We start from the raw sequence: 19,330 nt of genomic DNA on the forward strand, positions 1-19,330 counted from the left end.
GGTCTCGATTTATATTTTATCACGTGTTATCCATACGGTATTAAAGTCTTTGTTAATTGCATAATTACTATAATAATTTTATTGGCTCTCAATGTATTGATTAATCTTATCATTAGCATCGGCAGACTTGAGTATCATTACCGTTCTCATACGATATATAATGATATGATTATTACTAATGTTTTACCAATTTATATCATTTTCATAATAATGATGATGATAATAATGATGATAGTAACCGCACTGACAGTAAAGATAATAATATATGAAAGTAATCATAGCACCGTTTTTAGTATTATCATTATCATTTTTACTATCATTACTACTATCAATATTACTACTACAACTATTATCATTATTTTTACAAATGGTATAATTATCAGTTTTATCAATATTATCATCATGTTGCGTTTTTTGCATTGCATTTTGAGTTTGTCTTATGACTTAATTATCTATTTATGTATGGTGTGTGTTTGGTGTGGTTATATCCATAACATTCAGTTCCTCCTCCTCCTCATTTTCCTTCTCCTCCTCATTTTCCTTCTCCTCCTCTGCCTTCGTCTTTTCCTTTTCCTCCTGCTCCACCACTATTCCTTTCCTCCTCTTCTTCCCTATTCAATCCTCCTTCTGGGAGCCATCTTCTCGTCCCAGTTCCCGAGACGTCCTCCTCCTCCTCCTCCTCTTCCTCCTATTTCTCCTCTTCCTCCTCCTCCTCCTCCTCCTCCTCCTCCTCCTCCTCCTCCCCCTCCCCCTCTTCCTCCTATTTCTCCTCCTCCTCCTCCCCCTCCTCTTCCAATTCCTCATCTTCCTCCTCCTCCTCCAGCTCCTCATCCTCATCCTCCTCTTCTTCCTCCTTTTCCTTCTCCTCCTCCCCCTCTTCCTCCTCATTCTCCTCCTCCTCCTCCTTATCATCATCATCATCATCATTCTCCTACCCCTCCCCTTCCTCCTCCTCCTCCTCTTCTTCTTCTTCTCCTCCTCCTCCTCCTCCTTCTCCTTCTCCTCCTCTTTCTCCTTCTCCTTCTCCTCCTCCTTCTCCTCCTCCTCCTCTCCTCTCCTCTCTCCTCTCCTCTTCTCCTCCTTTCTTCCCCTCTTCTCCTCCCTTCTCCTCTCCTCCTCCTCCTCCTCCTCCCCTCCTCCTCCTCTCCCTCCTTCCTCCTCCCTCTTCTACTCTCCTCCTCCTCTCCTCCTCTCTCCTCTCTCTCCTCTCCTCCTCCTTTCCTCTCCTCTTCCTTTTCCTCTTCTTCTCTCCTCCTTCCCTCTCTTCTCTCCTCTCCTCTTTCCTCTCCTCTTCTTCTTCTTCTCCTCCTCCTCTTCCTCCTCCTCCTCTTCCTCCTCCTCTTCCTCATATATATATATATATATATATATATATATATATATATATATATATATTTATATATATAGACATAGATATAGATATATGGGTATAGATATGGATATACCTATCTATCTATCTATCTATCTATCTATGTATGTGTGTGTGTGTGTGTGTGTGTGTGTGTGTGTGTGTGTGTGTGTGAGTGTGTATGTGTTTGTATGTGTGTAAATCGCGAAAATTTCATACACAGATACACTTATGTTCATGTATGTACGGTAAAGAAATATATGTATATTTCTTCTACATGTATATATATATTTGTATATATATAAATGCATACATATTTGTATAACAACACTTATGCATTATCTTATTTATTTTTTGTATTTACGAGTCTATCGATTAAATTACATTAACCCTCCTTATACACATATAGTTATCCTCCCTTTACATCTCGCTGCCACACAACACCAACAAGAAAACAATATATACAAACCACACAAAATAAGAATCAAAACACACACATAGCAACAATCCCCAATCACCCCATCCTAGATCTATATATGATATAAATGTCTTCTATCCCCTAAAATAAAGACAATTAAATTCATACGACAAACGCGGATTTAAATCGACCGCGTTTCGGCCCGGCTCGACCATCGGCGACACTCGTTTTGTTTACATGTTCTCCACGTGGTCTCAGAGGAGGTGGTACGACTGATCAAATTTCCTATTATTTTTGTCTTTTTTGCACGTTGTAGGAGGGTAGAAGGTGTGAGGTTTGGCGGTTCAGATGTAGTTTGATGAGTATTGTACGTGTGGTTATCTGTTTGAAGGAATTAGGTATGTGAAGGCGTGTTATTGGTGATTATTTGTTAGAGGAGGAATGTCTTACAAATTAATGCTGGTGGTTGTGTTCGAGTAAGTTAAGTATGATATAAGTTTTGAGATGTTGGTATTTGTATAGGACTAAATCTAGAGTAAATAGAACATATAAGCTAGTCGCAATATACTAGTCATTACTCTTAGTCGTACATCATGAATTTGAGCTTTTGTCCAATATGGTTTGAACTGTCAAGCTGATCCATTATATCTTATAACCAATGGATATTTCAAAGGCTCATGAGTTTTGTCATTTCGGTTTGCGTACCAATATCCGGGTATGTCATATTGGTAGATGAGAAGGGCATGAAATATATTAGTCAAAAAGGATGCTTGACCCACATTCAATCAAGTATTCCTTTATATTTTGGTGACCTACCCAGACTCTGTCGTATGAGAACATATATAATTGAAGATTTTATAGACTAGATAGAGCATAGAGGATGTCAGCCAACCCTTACTAGAGGTTGTAGGAAGCAGAATCCTCTCTAAATAGCAAATGGGTCTTGTTTTGTGACATTGACATGTTTTATTGTCTTTATCATATCTTTTTCATGTTTAGTAGATGCTTATATATCAGATGCTTGTGAAAGCTCAGACAAGTTATAGTCCACACTTTAGATACGTCGTCAAATTTATTTAGGTAAGCAGTATGCATTGAAGATTTGTTGGTCATAGAGTAAAATGTGAAGAACGTTCAACAATGTATTAGGATCATGCTTGATTTGAGATTGTAGGCCTATCACAGAACACAGCCAGCATGATTATGAGAAAAAAAAGACCCACTTTATGTGTTTGTGTGCTCCACTGTATGAAATGCAAAAAGGATAAAATTTAAAGCATCTTGAGGTAAAACTGTGACTTGGTTCCCCTTGAATAATCAATTGTCCAGTGTCTTTGTACAAAACTATTGAAAGTACAAATATTGTAATAATGTACTGCTTTCACAGGAACAAGACTTGAGACCAGCTGCCAGCATGAAAGCTCCTAAAGATACTGTGTCGGCTGTAGCAGTTTACCGAGGAACAATGGTAAGACTATAAAATCAGTTTTCAATTTCTCAAAGTATAACTTGGCTTATATATGTAGATGAATAAAAAGTTTTTTAAGTATAGGTATTTAAAGGTGACTCTTTGATCATTGATGTGTGTTAGTTATTGTAATCTTTTGAATTATTTATTATTGTTGCTGTGATCTTTCATGTACATTTCTCAAAGGATAAGGAATATTAACCTATTCATTAAGACTTTATTGCCAACTGATGAAGAAAGGTCATCTTGCTTCATTTATATTATCAGTTTGACATTGGTGTAATAGCTTCTTAAGAGTTCTTAGTGCAAAAAAGAAAACAATAGAGAAATCTCTTTATTTACTTTTGATTTTGAAATTGACGTCATTTTCCCCGTCACCCAAAGACCAGAGATGGTGGGAAGGTCAAGAAGAATGCCAAGAAGAAGGGTAGTCCTGTGGGTCAAGCAGCAACCAACAACAGCAAGGCAAATGGAGTAAAGGGCAAGGCAAATGGAGTAAAGGGCAAGGCAAATGGAGTAAAGGGCAAGGCAAAGGGAGGTAAGAAGGTCGCTAAATGGAAGATGCTGTACAGGGAAGCCGATATGTTGTCGAAGAAGGTGTCTTACGGCAGAGAAAACCAAAAGGCAAAGTTGCTCAAGAAGGCTCAAGAACAGCAGGCTCTCGAAGAGAAAGCGAAGGAGAAAGCCGCGAAGCAGGAAGAGACGACCGTGACTAACGGCAAGAAGGTGACCAAGAAGAAGAACAAAACAAGCCCTGAGAAGACGGGTAAGAACAGCGTCAATGGCAAGAAGGAGAATAACACAAAGAAAGAGAACAAAGGGAAGAACGTTGAGGGAAAGAAGAAGAAGAAGAAGAAGGAAGTAGAAGTTGCGCAGCAGAATGGGAGCCTTAATGGAGCAATAGTCATGGAAGAGCTGTTACCAGAGGCAGATGATGAGAATGAAATGGAGGTTGAAGCATGTAAGTTTATATTTGTTTGGGTGGGACCTGGACCTTGTTTTCTTCCACTCTCTTTACTATTATTCAATGAATGAGTGGAAGTAATGAGTTTTAATTATTTTTTGAATAACTTTTTTGATGTGTGTGTGTTTTGATAAATTATGAAAAAGTGTAACTCTGTTTTGGTAAGATGTTCATATGATTATTTAGACATTAAAAAAAGACTATCTTACAATAATGACGTTTTTCCCCAGTGTCGGGAGAGGACATCGGAGCCAAGAACACAGAGGACAGCCGAGAGGAGGGAAGGGAATCCTTCCATTGGATAATTCATCCTTACAGCGAGAAAGATTTCTTTAGGTAAGATGAAATTATTTTTAAAAAATTTCCCCTTTTTTTGTATTAGTGTTTTTCTCTAATTTGTTTCTTTGTTTATTGATTCTTTATCATAGTCTGTAGTTTTAATATTGATGCTGCTTTTATAGAATAAGATATAAGCTTGTTCATTTTCATATTAATGAATTGTGGTATTTTTTAACTGCAATATATTTTGATTATAATTGCTATGTCTTGCTTTTTTTTGTAATATGTTTTTTTGGTACATATGTTATTTTATCAAATTGTGTTTTTGTAAAAGTAAAGATGTCCAGGGTGATGGTGTGGAATTTTTATATTAATTGTGATATTAACCCATTGCGGATGGGTGTCATGACATACATGATGTAAGAGCTTTGGCCTGATGACGGGCGTCATGATGTACAGGATTTTGGATCACTGTGCTATTTGATTGTGCTATGAAAAAGGAGTAAGTGATGATGGCAACTGCTGTCATAATTACTGTAATTACTGTAATATTAAAATTAAACTAACTTAACGTCAAAAACCTAGATGGCACCATATTTTCCTAGCACCAGCAGGAGAGAAAGCCTTGAATGGCACCCATTCATGGTCTCTACCTCCGATGAAGGTTGTGCAGGTAGAATGAGGAGAGGAAGGTGACTCAATCCATACCCAGTGTCTAAAATGTACTCCTGTACCAATATGGAGGCCTATCACTGTGGCACTCACAGTCACAAGCACAGGTTTCATTCCTCTTCCCTACCTCTTCATGTTATCTTCATTGTAGGTGGTTATATGTTTTGTATATGTTCATGACAGCACAAGAATACGAAAAAATGAAGTTGCTTTTTGCCCTCCTATAAGACTGCAATACTTCTATCACACTGAGTATAAAGAAAATAATGAGCCGATATGGATCATATACTACAATTTTAGTTCAATGCAGCACTGATAGAGCCTGTCACACTAGCACTTTTCTGTCAGTTTTCTGAAAAATTGTCAATTTTTGAGCGAATTGTCGTTTTTCTAGTCAGACGATAATTCCGAGTTTCTGCGTGAAAACATTTCCGTCGTCTTTTTAGCCAAGCGTATTCAAATCAAGAACATCATGATGCCTGTCGTCAGGCCAAAGCTCCTGTGTCATGTATGTCATGACACCCGTCCGCAATGGGTTAATGATATTTCTTTTCCTTTTTATTTTTTGTCAATATTGATGATGCTAGCAATGGGTCTGTACATTATTAACAGTAATATATTCAAGGTATAGCAATGAAATGTTAATTATTATTTTTTCTTTATAAATCTTTTTAGAAATACAATTTTAGAGATTAGAATATGGTAGCATCTCATAGAAGACTTGTAACCACAAAAGAGAAACACCACCTTGCTTTCAAACATGTCTCATAATTTTGGAGTCGCCTTTGGTAAATGCAGTTGTTTAATTTTCAGGTTTCACATCTGTCATTGTTATTTTTATCATTGGATTGAAACCTTCAAAATTAGAGGCACCAGAATTTCTTCTTGTTTTTCTTCTTCTTGTTCTTGTTCATTTTATTATTGTTATTGTTGTTCTTGTTCTTCTTAACCCCTTCACTCCGGGCAGTAGAAAACGCTCCTCGCGCCGTATCCGAGCTGCCGGCGCGCGCCAAATTTTAAACGTCGCTACTGAATATGACAAGTTTTAAGCCAAAACCTCTATAAGTTTATAGCCAAAACCTCAACATAATCATCATGTGTTATATATCAAAATATGCATAGTTAACCTCTTCCCCCATATGCATGTGACAAGTTATTTACATGGGTTGGGAGGAAGATGGAAAGAGTGACCTTGGTGGGAGGCCTCACTCAGATAACCAAAGAAAACGATTGAAATAGTATGGTAAACTAATCATAATATGTTTTATATTTTTACATAATGTTCCATAAATAAATAATAAAATGATTGCTAGCAGGGCCCATCAATGCCTCCCCTGGTATAAGCAAATCCCACTCTTATGTAATAAATCATTAATAATAAAAGTCAAGTAATATATCGTATCATATCCGACCTCTATTCTGAAAGATCTCGTACAGTATCCGGAAGAAAGAAAACGCAATTCCACCAGAACTGAGCCATGACGCAGTATGCGCGTCCTCGGATTTGACGCGAGCGCTGCGATGACGCAGTATACGCGTCATCGTGTCGAAGGGGTTATCATTAGACAGTTGCATTAACAGTTGAAATTATTATATTGTCATTGTAGTTATCACAAAGTATGAATTAGAGTATTGTACACCTTATATATTGCATGATTTTCAGTATAGTAATCCGATTTTGTGATTTTTCCCTTACAGCAAGTATTGGGAGCAGGGACCCTTGCACATCAAACGGGAGAGCGGGTACTATGAGAGTCTCTTTACTACGGCAGATTTGGATAAGATCCTCCATAATGTAAGTTGGAATAATATTACTTATTCTATTTATTGTTTTTTTTTCAAATGTAGATTTTACATTTTTTATGGTTTGGCCAGTTGTTTAAACTCTCTTTTGAGCAATTTATTATATTGATTGATGAGTCTGTAAGCTTTTAATTGTAGGATTATTATGGTTATTTGCTTTCATTTGACAAACCTATAGTTTATGAAGAAGATAGACATAGATAAATATTAGTCAATAGATAGATAGATAGATTAAGCTCCTCCATACCTTATAACGTGGAGATTTTGTCTTTCTTCCATATATTGCTATTGTAATAGAAAATGTTAGAAGTCTGTCCCACCAAACTGTGTAAAGAATGTATTAAAAGTAATTGAAATCACTTTTTTTCTATATTGAGCTTTTTATCATATTTTGGTAATTTTTCAATTCCTTCATACCGTATAAACAGAACGTCGTGCAGTACTCCAAGAACCTTGACATCACCTCATACAGCAATGGCAAGCGGGAGACGCACAACCCCATAGGCCAAGCTCACGCACCCGTGGTCTGGGACTACTACAACAACGGGTGCAGTGTACGTATGCTCAACCCACAGACCTTCCACGCTCGGGTTTGGAAGCTGCTTGCGACCCTCCAGGAGTACTTCAATTCATTCTGCGGTGCCAATGTGTAAGTTGAGGGGTATGTCTTGTGTTTAGGAGCCTTGGTGGTTGTAGGGTGCTGAGTTTGATGATAAATTGTGTGAGGTGAGTGTTTAGAATAAATGGATTCTTTTCTTTTCTTTTCTTTTCTCTTTTCTTTTCTTTTCTTTTCTTTTCTTTTCTTTTCTTTTCTTTTCTTTTTCTTTTCTTTTCTTTTCTTTTCTTTTCTTTTCTTTTCTTTTCTTTTCTTTTCTTTTCTTTTCTTTTCTCTTCTCTTCTCTTCTCTTCTCTTCTCTTCTCTTCTCTTCTCTTCTCTTCTCTTCTCTTCTCTTCTCTTCTCTTCTCTTTTCTTTCTTTTCTTTTTTTCTTTTCTTTTCTTTTCTTTCTTTTTTCTTTTCGTTTCTTTCTTTTCTTTCTTTCTTTTCTTTTTCTTTTTCTTTTTCTTTTTGTTTCCTTTCCTTTCCTTTCCTTTCCTTTCCTTTCCTTTTTTTTTCTTTTTGTTTTTGTTTTTGTTTCCTTTCTTTTTCTTTTTCTTTTCCTTTCCTTTCCTTTCCTTTCCTTTCCTTTCCTTTCCTTTCCTTTCCTTTCCTTTCCTTTCCTTTCCTTTCCTTCCTTCCCTTCCTTTCCCTTCCGTTCTCTTCTCTTCCTTTCCCTTCCTTTCCTTCCTTCCTTTTCCCTCCTTCCCTTCCCTTCCTTCCTTCCTTTTCCTTTTCCTTTTCCTTTCATTTCATTTCTTTTCTTTTTTTCTTTTTTTCTTTTTCTTTTTCTTTTTCCTTTTCTTTGTGTGTCTGTCTGTCTCTGTGTGTCTTTGTGTCTTTATGTGTCTCTGTGTCTATGCACATGTGGATGTGTGAGTGTGTGTGTGTGAGTACAACTAAAATTTCAATGCATTGAATTAACAAAGGTGTCCTTTGTAGAGAGAATAAAAAAAACTATTTACAAAGAAAGACTGAAAATAATTGTTGTGAAAACAATATCTTTTGCTTTATGTAGTTCATTTTCTACAGTAGAGAGACCCTATTTTTTTATCAATTTTTTTTTGTTTATACCTCTTCTTTTTGCAGATATTTAACTCCACCTGATACCCAAGGCTTTGCACCTCACTGGGATGATATTGAAGCCTTTATATTGCAACTGGAAGGAAAGAAGAGATGGCGTGTTTACAGTCCTAGGTGATTTAAGAAGATTGTTTTTATAATTTTATCTCAGATTTATGGGTGGTTATGTGAAGGTAAAGCTGTGGTATAAAGTTCTACTTCTGTGACTACTTGATACTAATTACTTGCTAAAAGCATTGGTTTTGATGGGATATGATAGGGATTTCCAACATTATTATGAAGTGGAAAAAGAGTTAAGGAATTGCTAATGGAGATTTTGAATTTTCAAAAACAAAATAGATAAAAAAAGGAGAGGGAGAAGCAGGGGATTATTAAGAGACCATAGAAGAGTTCCCAGATTCCATTAAAGAACACCTGACTCCCTCTTTCCAGAACTGAAGACGAGGTGCTCCCAGTAGACTCCAGTGGCAACTTGGATGCGAATGAGGTTGGCGAACCCATCCTAGATGTAACCCTAGAAGAGGGCGACCTTCTGTATTTCCCCCGAGGCTTCATCCACCAGGGACACACAGTCGAGGGACACCACTCCTTGCATATCACGGTTTCCACATATCAGAAGAACACGTGGGGCCATTTCCTGCAGAAGGTTAGGGTGTTGGGTTGGGTTGAGAAGGGAGAAAGGAACATAGTGATTAAGTGAGTGTGAGTGCCTGAGTGAATGAGTCAGTATTTTTATATTTTTGTGTGCCTGTGCACAGTATGGTCATCTCATATCAGGGAAGAAAGTTTGGGGCCTTTTCCTGCAGAAAGTAAGGATATTTGGATGAGGAAGAGAAGGGAGGAGAATGTGTGTGTAGATGGTGTGGGACACAGGCATATGTGTATGTGTGCAGTGCATATGAGTACTATAAGGACATCTCATATAAAAAGAACATTGAACTATGGCTTGCAGGTGCAGCCATTAGGAGGGCGGAAAAGAGAAAATGGAGGATGTATATGTGTATATGTCTTTGAAACTGCTTTTTAACCCATTCGCGCCGGATGACGTGCTGACACATTTCGTGGTTTTTGGGTCAGACGCTAGTGACAAGATATTTGGTCAAGGCCGGCGCTTGGGGTGAGTGAGCGGACAGCCCAGGCTCACGGCTAGTGCGCCTGGGAATTCAGAGCCGGAACAGCCCCGGCGTGAATGGGTTAAAAGTATTTCAAGTCCACACAGTCTATTTAAATCCCAAATTCTCAAGTAACAAGAGTACTTTTAAGATTTAATTCACCCAGTATTTTTAATGACATTTGTAACATTGCAGATGCTCCCACAAGCAGTGAGCGCAGCAATGGCAGAAGACGTAGAGTTCCGTAAGGGTTTGCCTCGAAATTATCTCGACTGCATGGGAATTGCCAACATGGACCACAACATTGCAGGTCGTGAAGCATTTATTAAAAAGGTTTGTTAAAGTGCCTGTAACTTTTTTTTTTATATTTTGTTACTATTACAAGTAACCTCCTCCTCTTCCTCTTCCTCCTCCTCCTCCTTCTTCTTCCTCCCTCACTCCTCACTCCTTACTCCCCCTTCTTCCTCCCCCTTGCCCCCTCCCTCTAACTTTCCTCCTCTCTCCTCCTCCCTCCTCCTCCCACAAAACAGATATACTTCAGAAAAATACCTCATCATTCTCGTTTACATTCTTCCTCACATAATTGAAAAAAATAAAATAATAATAATCCACAGGTCGGTGAGATGGTGGGAAGGATGTTAGAAACGGCACCCATAGACGCTGCCGTCGACCAGATGGGAGCTGGGTTTATGCACGATTGTTTACCTCCTTTCCTCAAGGCTGGTGAGTTTGTGGTTTCGTTTTTCCAGTTTAGGTGTTCAGTCTAGATTTGTGAAAGAAATGTATGTTTCAAAAAGTGTATATTGTGATGATGATGATATTGATTATTGTCATTATTATTATTTGAATTGTTGAGTTTCTTGATTTATTTATTTTGGAAGACCTGATAATGGGTTTGTTCAGATAGTGTTATATTTGTTATGGTTGATGGTGGATAATTCAGATCAAGTGTGAAAATTTATGTTTGAGTATTCACCAAGGTTCATCATCACCACCATCACCACCACCATCACCACCATCATCATCATCATCATCATCATCATCATCATCATCATCATCATCACCACCATCATCACCATCATCATCATCATCATCATCATCATCATCATCATCATCATCAATAATAATGATGGACAAATTTCCTAGAAGACCCACAGCAAAACTAACTCTCTCCATTCCCAAACCAACAGTTGACAAGTCTTGCAGTGTATATGGAGGTGGGGAGAAGTGGTGCAAGACAAAGAGGAGGGTTGTGAATCGTGTGGAACTGGGCCCGGACACTCCAGTGAGACTGATTCGGGGAAATTGTCTACGGTAAAGTATCGCCTGTTTTTATTTATTTATTTATTTGTTTTTTAGTTGTGTCTATTTCTGGTTTTATTTATTTTGACTTCCATTTTTGAGGTGAATATTTTTTTTTATAATATATATATAATGAATTCAGGCATTTTAGGTTGACATGTATGACATTTCTTGTTTTCTGTAAAAAAAAAAAAAATTATTGAATGAAATTCCAATGCAATATCCAATTTGTACATGGTTCATTTTTAGACATTATTGTTACATATTGAAAGAATGATGTGCTCACAACCACACCCACTTTACCCACAGTGTTGTTGTCGAAGCAGACAACGTGCGCTTATACCACACACTGGAAAATAGCCGAGAATACCATGCGGAAGACCCACAGTACCTCGAGCTTGTGCCAGAGAGTGCGCCGGTAGTGGAGGCACTGCTTCATGCCTACCCTAAGTATATTACCATCGAAAACTTACCTCTTGAGGAAGAGAGTGAAAAGGTGAGTGGAGTTTTCCTTGTATTTGGGAGTGACAATACCAAATATTTATCTATGATTGATCGATTGTTTTATTAATATTTCATTTTGGTTGTGTTGAAGGAGCAGAAAATGAGGTTTAGTAATATTTTTACGTGCAGAGCAAAGCAAGAGCAGGTTTAAAGATGCTTGGCTTCATTTTCTTCAACTTTTTTTCTTTTTAATTATTGTATTTATTTCCCATATAATGCTGAAGGTGAGGTCAGTTCAAAGGTTTAAGAGTACACTTTGTGAAGAGAAGAAACAGAAATAAAAGGCAAAAATGTTTACAATTTAAAAATCACACACCCTGTTTTGTAAATGAATCTGTTAAGAGTTTTAGCAATATAGTTCAGTTATAGCTTTTGATATGTAGTATATTTTTTTATGTTCATATTTAATGCAAAAAATGGAAAAAAATACACAATTCCTTGTGGTTCTGTGAGCATCAAGCACTATTTTTTTTTTCATATACACACATAGACCCATAAAATGATTGACCCCTATGCATACAGAGTACTAATATATTTATAACAAAAGGGAGTATTGCAGCCCAGTATACATTGAACCTTGTATGGATTTAGAACTTATGATGGAGGTCACAAGTACCCAAGTAATGCTCTTGTTGAAAAATATAATATTGGTTGATTTGCTTTTGCAACATCACCACAGCACACATTTTAAAGGTCATCAACAAAGTTTACCAGATAATTATATTACTTTTTACTTACTTTTCCCCCCACCCCCCACCCCATCACCCAAGTAGGTACGAAAATTCTCCGCTTTGTTTACTTTACTATTTTAATCAACCAAGTTGGCCTGAAAATAATCTCACATTGGTTTTCCTCCCTGTTCAGATGGCTGTCGTGAGTGGATTATGGGAGAGAGGCCTTCTTGTAACAGCACAGCCGCTAGATGCCTGTTACGACGACTAATCTACGCGTAGATAGATTTTGTTACGACGACTAATCTATACGTAGATAGATTTATTCTGGACTGGATTAGAATGCTGTATGTGAAACTTGAGGATGATAATGAATTATTGGAACTGAAGAATCTTTTTATTTTTATTTTCCTGCCCTTTGTTTTGATGAGACTACTTATGAAATGTCTTGCCTTTTGTTTGAGACTACTTTCCCAATATGCTTTTCTGAGACTAAATGAGTTAAAAGTGAATCTTTACTTTTGTTGATTTCTCTTTGTTATGTTTCAAGTTGAAATATTTATAATCTATTTTTACAGTGAATTTAAGACAATAACAATTTCCTTTAAAGAATTAGCACATTTTATATTGTTTAAATGGAAAAGTAGGACAATGTTGGTACATGTATTTCAAGAAAGATTCTGGTAATATGAATTTGTGAAAAAAGACTATTGTGCACATCAAATACAGGCAAAATACAGAATTTAAAAAATCTGCCTGGTTCTACAGTCTATTGTAAAAGCTTGTTTTTTGTTATGATTTACAAACCATTTTGTATATCCAAATCTTTGTGTTATGACTTTTATGATATGTCCATTAGAGAAAAAAAGTATGTTTTTTTAGTACTGCTATAACCAACAGAAGAACGTATTCTTTTCTAGATATGCAGAAAATTGCATGATCATTATGAATAATTTTCTTTTCAAGGAAAGTTGTAACCGAGATGAAAGGTAACAGTATTGTTGCTCTGGAATTTTCATTTGGAGTTGTAGACAAGGCAGAAGATAAATAAAGTACTGTGATATGTCGGTGAGACAAGAAGCATTTGTTTAATATAACATTTAGGGAAATTTTACTCTATGTAATGAATATAGTAGCAATGCAGATGCAGTCAGTTGAACCGGATCTGCTTTATCTATTGACTGTTTTAAATATCAAGGATAACAGCATTGAAATTTGTATTTTTCTTATCCATTTTATTTACTTGGATTTCAAAAACTGAATAAAAATCAGACTTGTGAATTGTTTCTAAATATCCTTAAAATCCATTTTCAAAATTAAAATCCACAAGCACTCACACAATAAAAACAATTTTTTGCCACACATTAGATATCCACATCTTAGAGATAAATACAAGAGAATATAGTAAAAAAAAAATAAAGCATTTTGAGCATCAGTGCACAAGATCAATCTAATCCGTTTTAATGATTTTATTCACTTTATTAACTATATCGCTTGTTGATTCGCCCCTGATTGGATCCTTAAGAGCCTTTTGCGAGTCTCTCTCTTGCGAAGGTGCTGTGTCACCCACACAACTGTGACCATTAACAGAAGCAGCAACCCCACCACGACGGCTGCAAGAGTTACAAACACTTCCCAAGTCAGACCTCTGAAATATATCAGGAAATCATCTTGTCCTTCAGTCTTCACTCTTCTGATATTGCCAACTTTGATGATTTCCTTGAAGACTTTCGGCTTTGGCGTCGAGCTCGGAAACTGTACTTCGTTTGGGTTCATCTTTGGGTTTATCTTTTGCTTTTCTTCTTGAGGTTCGGCTGGGACTGTTAGGTGTGGAGGAGTATTCGCAGGATCTTTGATTTTATCTACACTAGGTTCCAAGATGTCAAGATTTTCAGTATTTATCCGTTGCTCTGCTGAAATCTCCAGCGGTTTGTCATCTTTCATGTGGAAAATGTAGCTGGCGAGAGAGTACAGAATGCCAGCAGAATTTCCGTATGTCGACCGTCTTTGCAGATTGTATCTTTGTTTGTTTTTGTTTGAGTTTTTGTGACCTGTTGTGATCTCTTGAGAACCACTCTCCACTATGAGTTTGAACACATTGTCACTTATGTTGAGGAGGTCGTCTGTAAATTTGTGGATTTCGTCCAGGATTGTGGCATTTGTTTTTTCTGTACTATCTTGAATGGAGAAACGGTCCACTTCTTCATCTAGGTCTTGTGTGATGCTCTTCTCTGTCATGTCTTGGATTCCATTAGTGTCTTCTTTTTCAGTCTTATCTTCATCATCAGTAATCTGAATATTATCTTGAATTTCATCATTACCAGCATTATCATATCTATCAATCTCATCATTATCAGAAATGGTAATATCATGTACATTACTATCTTCACTTTCATAAATGTCATCAGCATTATCTTTCTGAGCAAAACCACTCGATTCCACAGAACTTTCAGGTAGGTCATTCACGTCATCATTGCTATCTTTATCACTTTCTAATGAAACCTTATTTTCAGATGGATAGGACAATGTTTCATATCTTCCCCCGGAAGCCTTCTGAACCTCGGATACACCTTTGGATGACGATGAGTCAGTGACAGGTTCTCCCTGATAATCTTTCTTCAGAGCATTTAGATTGGATTTGGCCTCGGCTGACTTCGGGCTTCCGCGAGACATTTCCCCTTTTTCCGAGATGTCCCTCAATTTGGAGCTTCTGGCCGAAGGTGAGATGTCGTCCCAGTCTGGGGAATGTTGGGGCATTTGCTGACTGTTGAAATCTATCATGAAATTGTGATAGACTGTCCACAACAGAAGGGAGCTGACGACAGACACTGTGGCAAAGGTAATCATTCTGGGTTGAAATCTGAAAATGGAAAGGAACATTTGTTGGAATTACTGAATGAAATCATATTGATTTGACATTTACATACTATCAATAGAATGCACAATAACAGTAAAGATAATAACAATTATTATATTACATATCTCCTTTCATGTGAAAGAAATACTTAATACCTATTAAATTTAATTAAGAATTAAGGTTTATCAGTGACATAATATTAATTCTGCGAATACACAATGATAGTACAGCTCATGCTATTTATCATAGTACACATCAATCAAAATACTACAATTAACTATAAGCATAAGATTTTCTCCCCTTATTACAATATATTTTTCATTTATGACAAGTCAAGAATTATTGTTGTCTTCCTCATATTTTCTTATGCTATCAAGTTATTTTTTTCAATTGTGTCTATATATCTATGGAAACCTATGTTGAAAATATGAATAAATGCCAAAGAGTTTGTCATCCTCTAGTCTAGAATAGCATAAGTTTTTTTTTTTCTTTCTTTCTTTTCTTTTCTTTTTTTTGTAAATAAATCCACAGTCATTTGCAGTAACAAAATAGTCCCGTCTAAACATTCTAAAAAAAATACCAACAGACAAAACAAACAAAAGATGTTTATAATTGATAAAATGCCTAAAAAAACTCAGTATTGGGTCTTTCATGCTATACAAGAGAGAAATATGTGTATGAATTAATTACCTTTTGCTTCCTTTAACTTAATTGATATTGATTTAAGGTAATCAAAAGTAGACCATAAATATAACCACATTGACAACTGTTTCAAGAAAATAAATATTTTCACTATATACATACATAATTGATTTATATTTTATTATATGTCAAGAGATTTCCTCTATTTTGCTACCCGTTCATTCAACTTCATTTATTAATTAAATTATTCATTAGCTTGAATATCAAAATACGTGACATAACATACTCTTCTAGGCTCTAAGAACAGAATAATAGAAAGCTATTGGAATCTCAGAGCTGCATAATATGTTTATCAGCTATATATCATTTCACATAATTATATATATGTATATTAATAATAATAAATAAAAAAATCAATCGGTAATGCAATGGAAATATTCCACAATGTCCATTACATGAACTCACTTCTATTCTTCACGTAATAATACATACACAGTTTTATGTACGAATCCCAGTTGGCGATGCAGTATTTGAGAAAATGGAGTGTAAACTTCTTTGGAATTAAAAAGAAAAAGGCTAAACGAAGCCAGTTGCAGAAAGGTATGGTTGTTCACGAGATTGAAGCTGAAAACTGTTTCGATGCGTCGATGATATGAACCACTGAATTGAGAGAGGTTTCGAAACAACTGAACACGGATAAAATTCACACGAAGTGCCATAGTTAGACGGATGCAGGGGTCGCGTGGCTTATTTTAAGATTTGTAAATTGTTAACTTCATATTTATTATTGAAGCAGTTCACCAATGGGATATATTGGTAAAACACAAAAGTTAACAACTCAGTCATGCGGATCGTAAGGACCCCTTCCTCCTTTTTTTCAAATCCTGGCTACGCCCATGTACACGCACACACTTTTATGAACTCGCACGTACATTGTACGCACGCGCGCGCGCACGCACACACACACACACACACACGCGTCACTTTCTCTCTCTTTCTATCTCTCAAACATACACACGAGCACACACAGTCTCTCTCTCTCTCTCTCTCTCTCTCTCTCTCTCTCTCTCTCTCTCTCTCTCTCTCTCTCTCTCTCTCTCTCTCTCTCTCTCTCTCTCTCTCTCTCACACACACACACACCAAAGATTTCCTCGCAGTAAATCACCACACTAAAAGACTCACTCTAGATCATAAAGAATCAAAATAGCGTAATTAGACAAATCTTGGGAGATGATGCCTTCCACACACAAAAAAGAAAAGAAATAGAAATCGTATATTTTCCGGATTTCCTAATGCCGGTGTGCCATTTTTGTTTGTTTATTTGTCTGAGAGGTCTTTTAGAATAGAGTGTGTTTGTTTGTTATAGTTTGCTGTGCTGTATCTTATGATATGATGTATACATTTATTTTGTTCATTTTCTTGCGGAATATTTTTTTCCTTAATACATACTGTTGTCTCTTTGTTAGTTTTTAATTATATGTATTGTCAAGGCATATCATATTTTTAATGATTACTATTTTTATCACTATCATTGATGGTATGAGTATTAGTTTCCCTTGTATTACTATATCAATAGTAATGACATCACTAATACCAAAAAAAGTAATGATAATAATAGTTTTTATTGCCATTGTAATAATCTATTATTATCTAAATTGTCATCATCACCACCATTATTATCATCATCATCCCTATTATTTTCATTATCAATACCATCATTGTTATTGTTATCATTATCAATATCATTAATTTGTTATAATCATTATCATTATTATTATCCTTATCATTATTGCTGCTATCATAATAATTACCGACATCATTATTATTACGTTGACTAGTATTATCAGTAATATTATCAAAACACAATTATTATCACCCTTATTTTCACCATAGTTGCTATCATTACCACCAATCTTATTTACATTGCAAAACGCGTATGCAAATTCAATGGTCGTGATGCGCATTTTCAACTATCACCAAAAAGCGAAGGAAATTATGGTTGTCTTTAAGTATGCTGATCTAGGGTGACGCAAGAGTGGGTGTAAGTTCTTGAAGATGTGGACATCAACTTTTGGTCTGTTGAGGAAGATTGAGACGTAAAAAAATGATCAGTTGCACAAATATACACACGCGTTCATGCATATTATATATGGGCCTCTAAAACGTATATATATGATGATATACGTACACACACACACACACACATACACACACACACACACACACACACCCACACACACACACATATATATATATATATATATATATATATATATATATATATATATATATATATATATATGTATGTATATACATATATATATTATACATATACACATATATATATATTATACATATACACACACACACACACACACACACACACACATATATATATATAATATATATATATATATATATATATATAATATATATATATATATATATATATATATGTTATACACACACACACACACACACACCACACACATATATATATATATATATATATATAGATATATATATATATATATATATATATATATATATGTATATACACATATATATATTATACATATACGTATATATATATATATATAATATATATATATATATATATATATATATATATATACATATATATATATATATATTATACATATATATATATATATATATATATATATATATATATATATATATATATATATATATATAATATACAAACATATGTATAAGTATACATATACATACATACATACATATATATATATATATATATATATATATATATATATATATATATATATATACATATGTATACATATATACATATATATATATGCATATATATACACACACACACACACATACATGCACAGAATATACGATAAAAAGTGTGATGAACATTTCTAAATCAAAACACCTGATCGCCTAATCTCGAGATATACGTCCTTAGAGTGTAATACTGAATATTAATACACGTATTAGATAGACGACTGACATAGAGAGCGAGAGTGAAGGAAGGAGAGAGTGCGACGAAAAGGGAGGGAGTACGAATGAGTGTGTGAGGGAGGAAGGAAGAAAGGGATTTGGGGAAATAAGTAGAGCAGAGAGGAAAAGAGAGAAAAAGATATAGAAAATTAGAAGGAAATAGAGGGTCATATCTAGAGAAGAGAAGAGAAGAGAGAGAGAGAAAGAGAGAAAGAGAGACAGAGAGAGACAGGGGAAATAAGTAGATCAGAGAGGAAAAGAGAGAAAAAGATATAGAAAATTAGAAGGAAATAGAGGGTCATATCTAGAGAAGAGAGAGAGAGAGAGAGAGAGAGAGAGAGAGAGAGAGAGAGAGAGAGAGAGAGAGAGAGAGAGAGAGAGAGAGAGAAAGAGAGACAGACAGGCAGACCGAGAGAGAGAGAGAGACAGAGGGAGAGCGAGAGAGACAGAGCGAGATCGAGAACGAGAGAGAACAAGAGCGAGCGCACGAGAGAGAAAGAGAAAGACAGAGAGAGAATCAAAGAAAAAAGAAGGGTCGAGGCGAAGTAAAACGACGAGAGCAGAGCAAAACGTCTTCAATATTAGCTCCTGGGCGAGACCTTGAACTCGGTGCATGA

General features: G+C 35.7%; 2 protein-coding genes across 8 annotated transcripts; one reads left to right on the plus strand and one right to left on the minus strand.

Annotated features, from left to right (window-relative positions):
- Positions 1-1,917: 1,917 nt before the first annotated feature.
- Positions 1,918-13,501, plus strand: NO66 (Bifunctional lysine-specific demethylase and histidyl-hydroxylase NO66). 6 transcript variants are annotated; one of them, XM_043000825.2, is made up of 14 exons: positions 1,918-2,032; positions 3,154-3,234; positions 3,619-4,195; positions 4,429-4,534; positions 6,848-6,944; positions 7,381-7,601; positions 8,638-8,745; positions 9,064-9,277; positions 9,939-10,076; positions 10,358-10,466; positions 10,934-11,057; positions 11,355-11,541; positions 12,414-12,497; positions 12,532-13,501. In XM_043000825.2, the coding sequence occupies exons 2-13, from the start codon at positions 3,181-3,183 to the stop codon at positions 12,489-12,491; spliced, it is 2,013 nt and encodes a 670-aa protein (XP_042856759.2). In that variant the 5' UTR covers positions 1,918-2,032; positions 3,154-3,180; the 3' UTR covers positions 12,492-12,497; positions 12,532-13,501. The 6 variants fall into 6 exon arrangements, with proteins under 6 accessions (XP_042856759.2, XP_042856758.2, XP_042856760.2 ...); XM_043000824.2 differs by having other exon boundaries at positions 12,414-13,501; XM_043000826.2 differs by having other exon boundaries at positions 1,969-2,093; positions 12,414-13,501.
- LOC122243315 (uncharacterized) lies at positions 12,412-16,371 on the minus strand. Of its 2 annotated transcripts, none has more exons than XM_043000830.2 (2): positions 16,212-16,371; positions 12,412-15,080 (listed from the first exon to the last, which is right to left on the minus strand). In XM_043000830.2, exon 2 carries the CDS (start codon positions 15,065-15,067, stop codon positions 13,706-13,708), a length of 1,362 nt encoding a protein of 453 aa, XP_042856764.2. In that variant the 5' UTR covers positions 15,068-15,080; positions 16,212-16,371; the 3' UTR covers positions 12,412-13,705. The 2 variants fall into 2 exon arrangements, with proteins under 2 accessions (XP_042856764.2, XP_042856765.2); XM_043000831.2 differs by having other exon boundaries at positions 16,185-16,364.
- Positions 16,372-19,330: the final 2,959 nt, after the last annotated feature.

This window comes from Penaeus japonicus, unplaced genomic scaffold (assembly GCF_977035675.1).
Source record: "Penaeus japonicus unplaced genomic scaffold, GWHDUDI00000001_assembly GWHDUDI00000036, whole genome shotgun sequence".
Classification (NCBI taxonomy): Eukaryota; Metazoa; Arthropoda; class Malacostraca; order Decapoda; family Penaeidae; genus Penaeus; species Penaeus japonicus.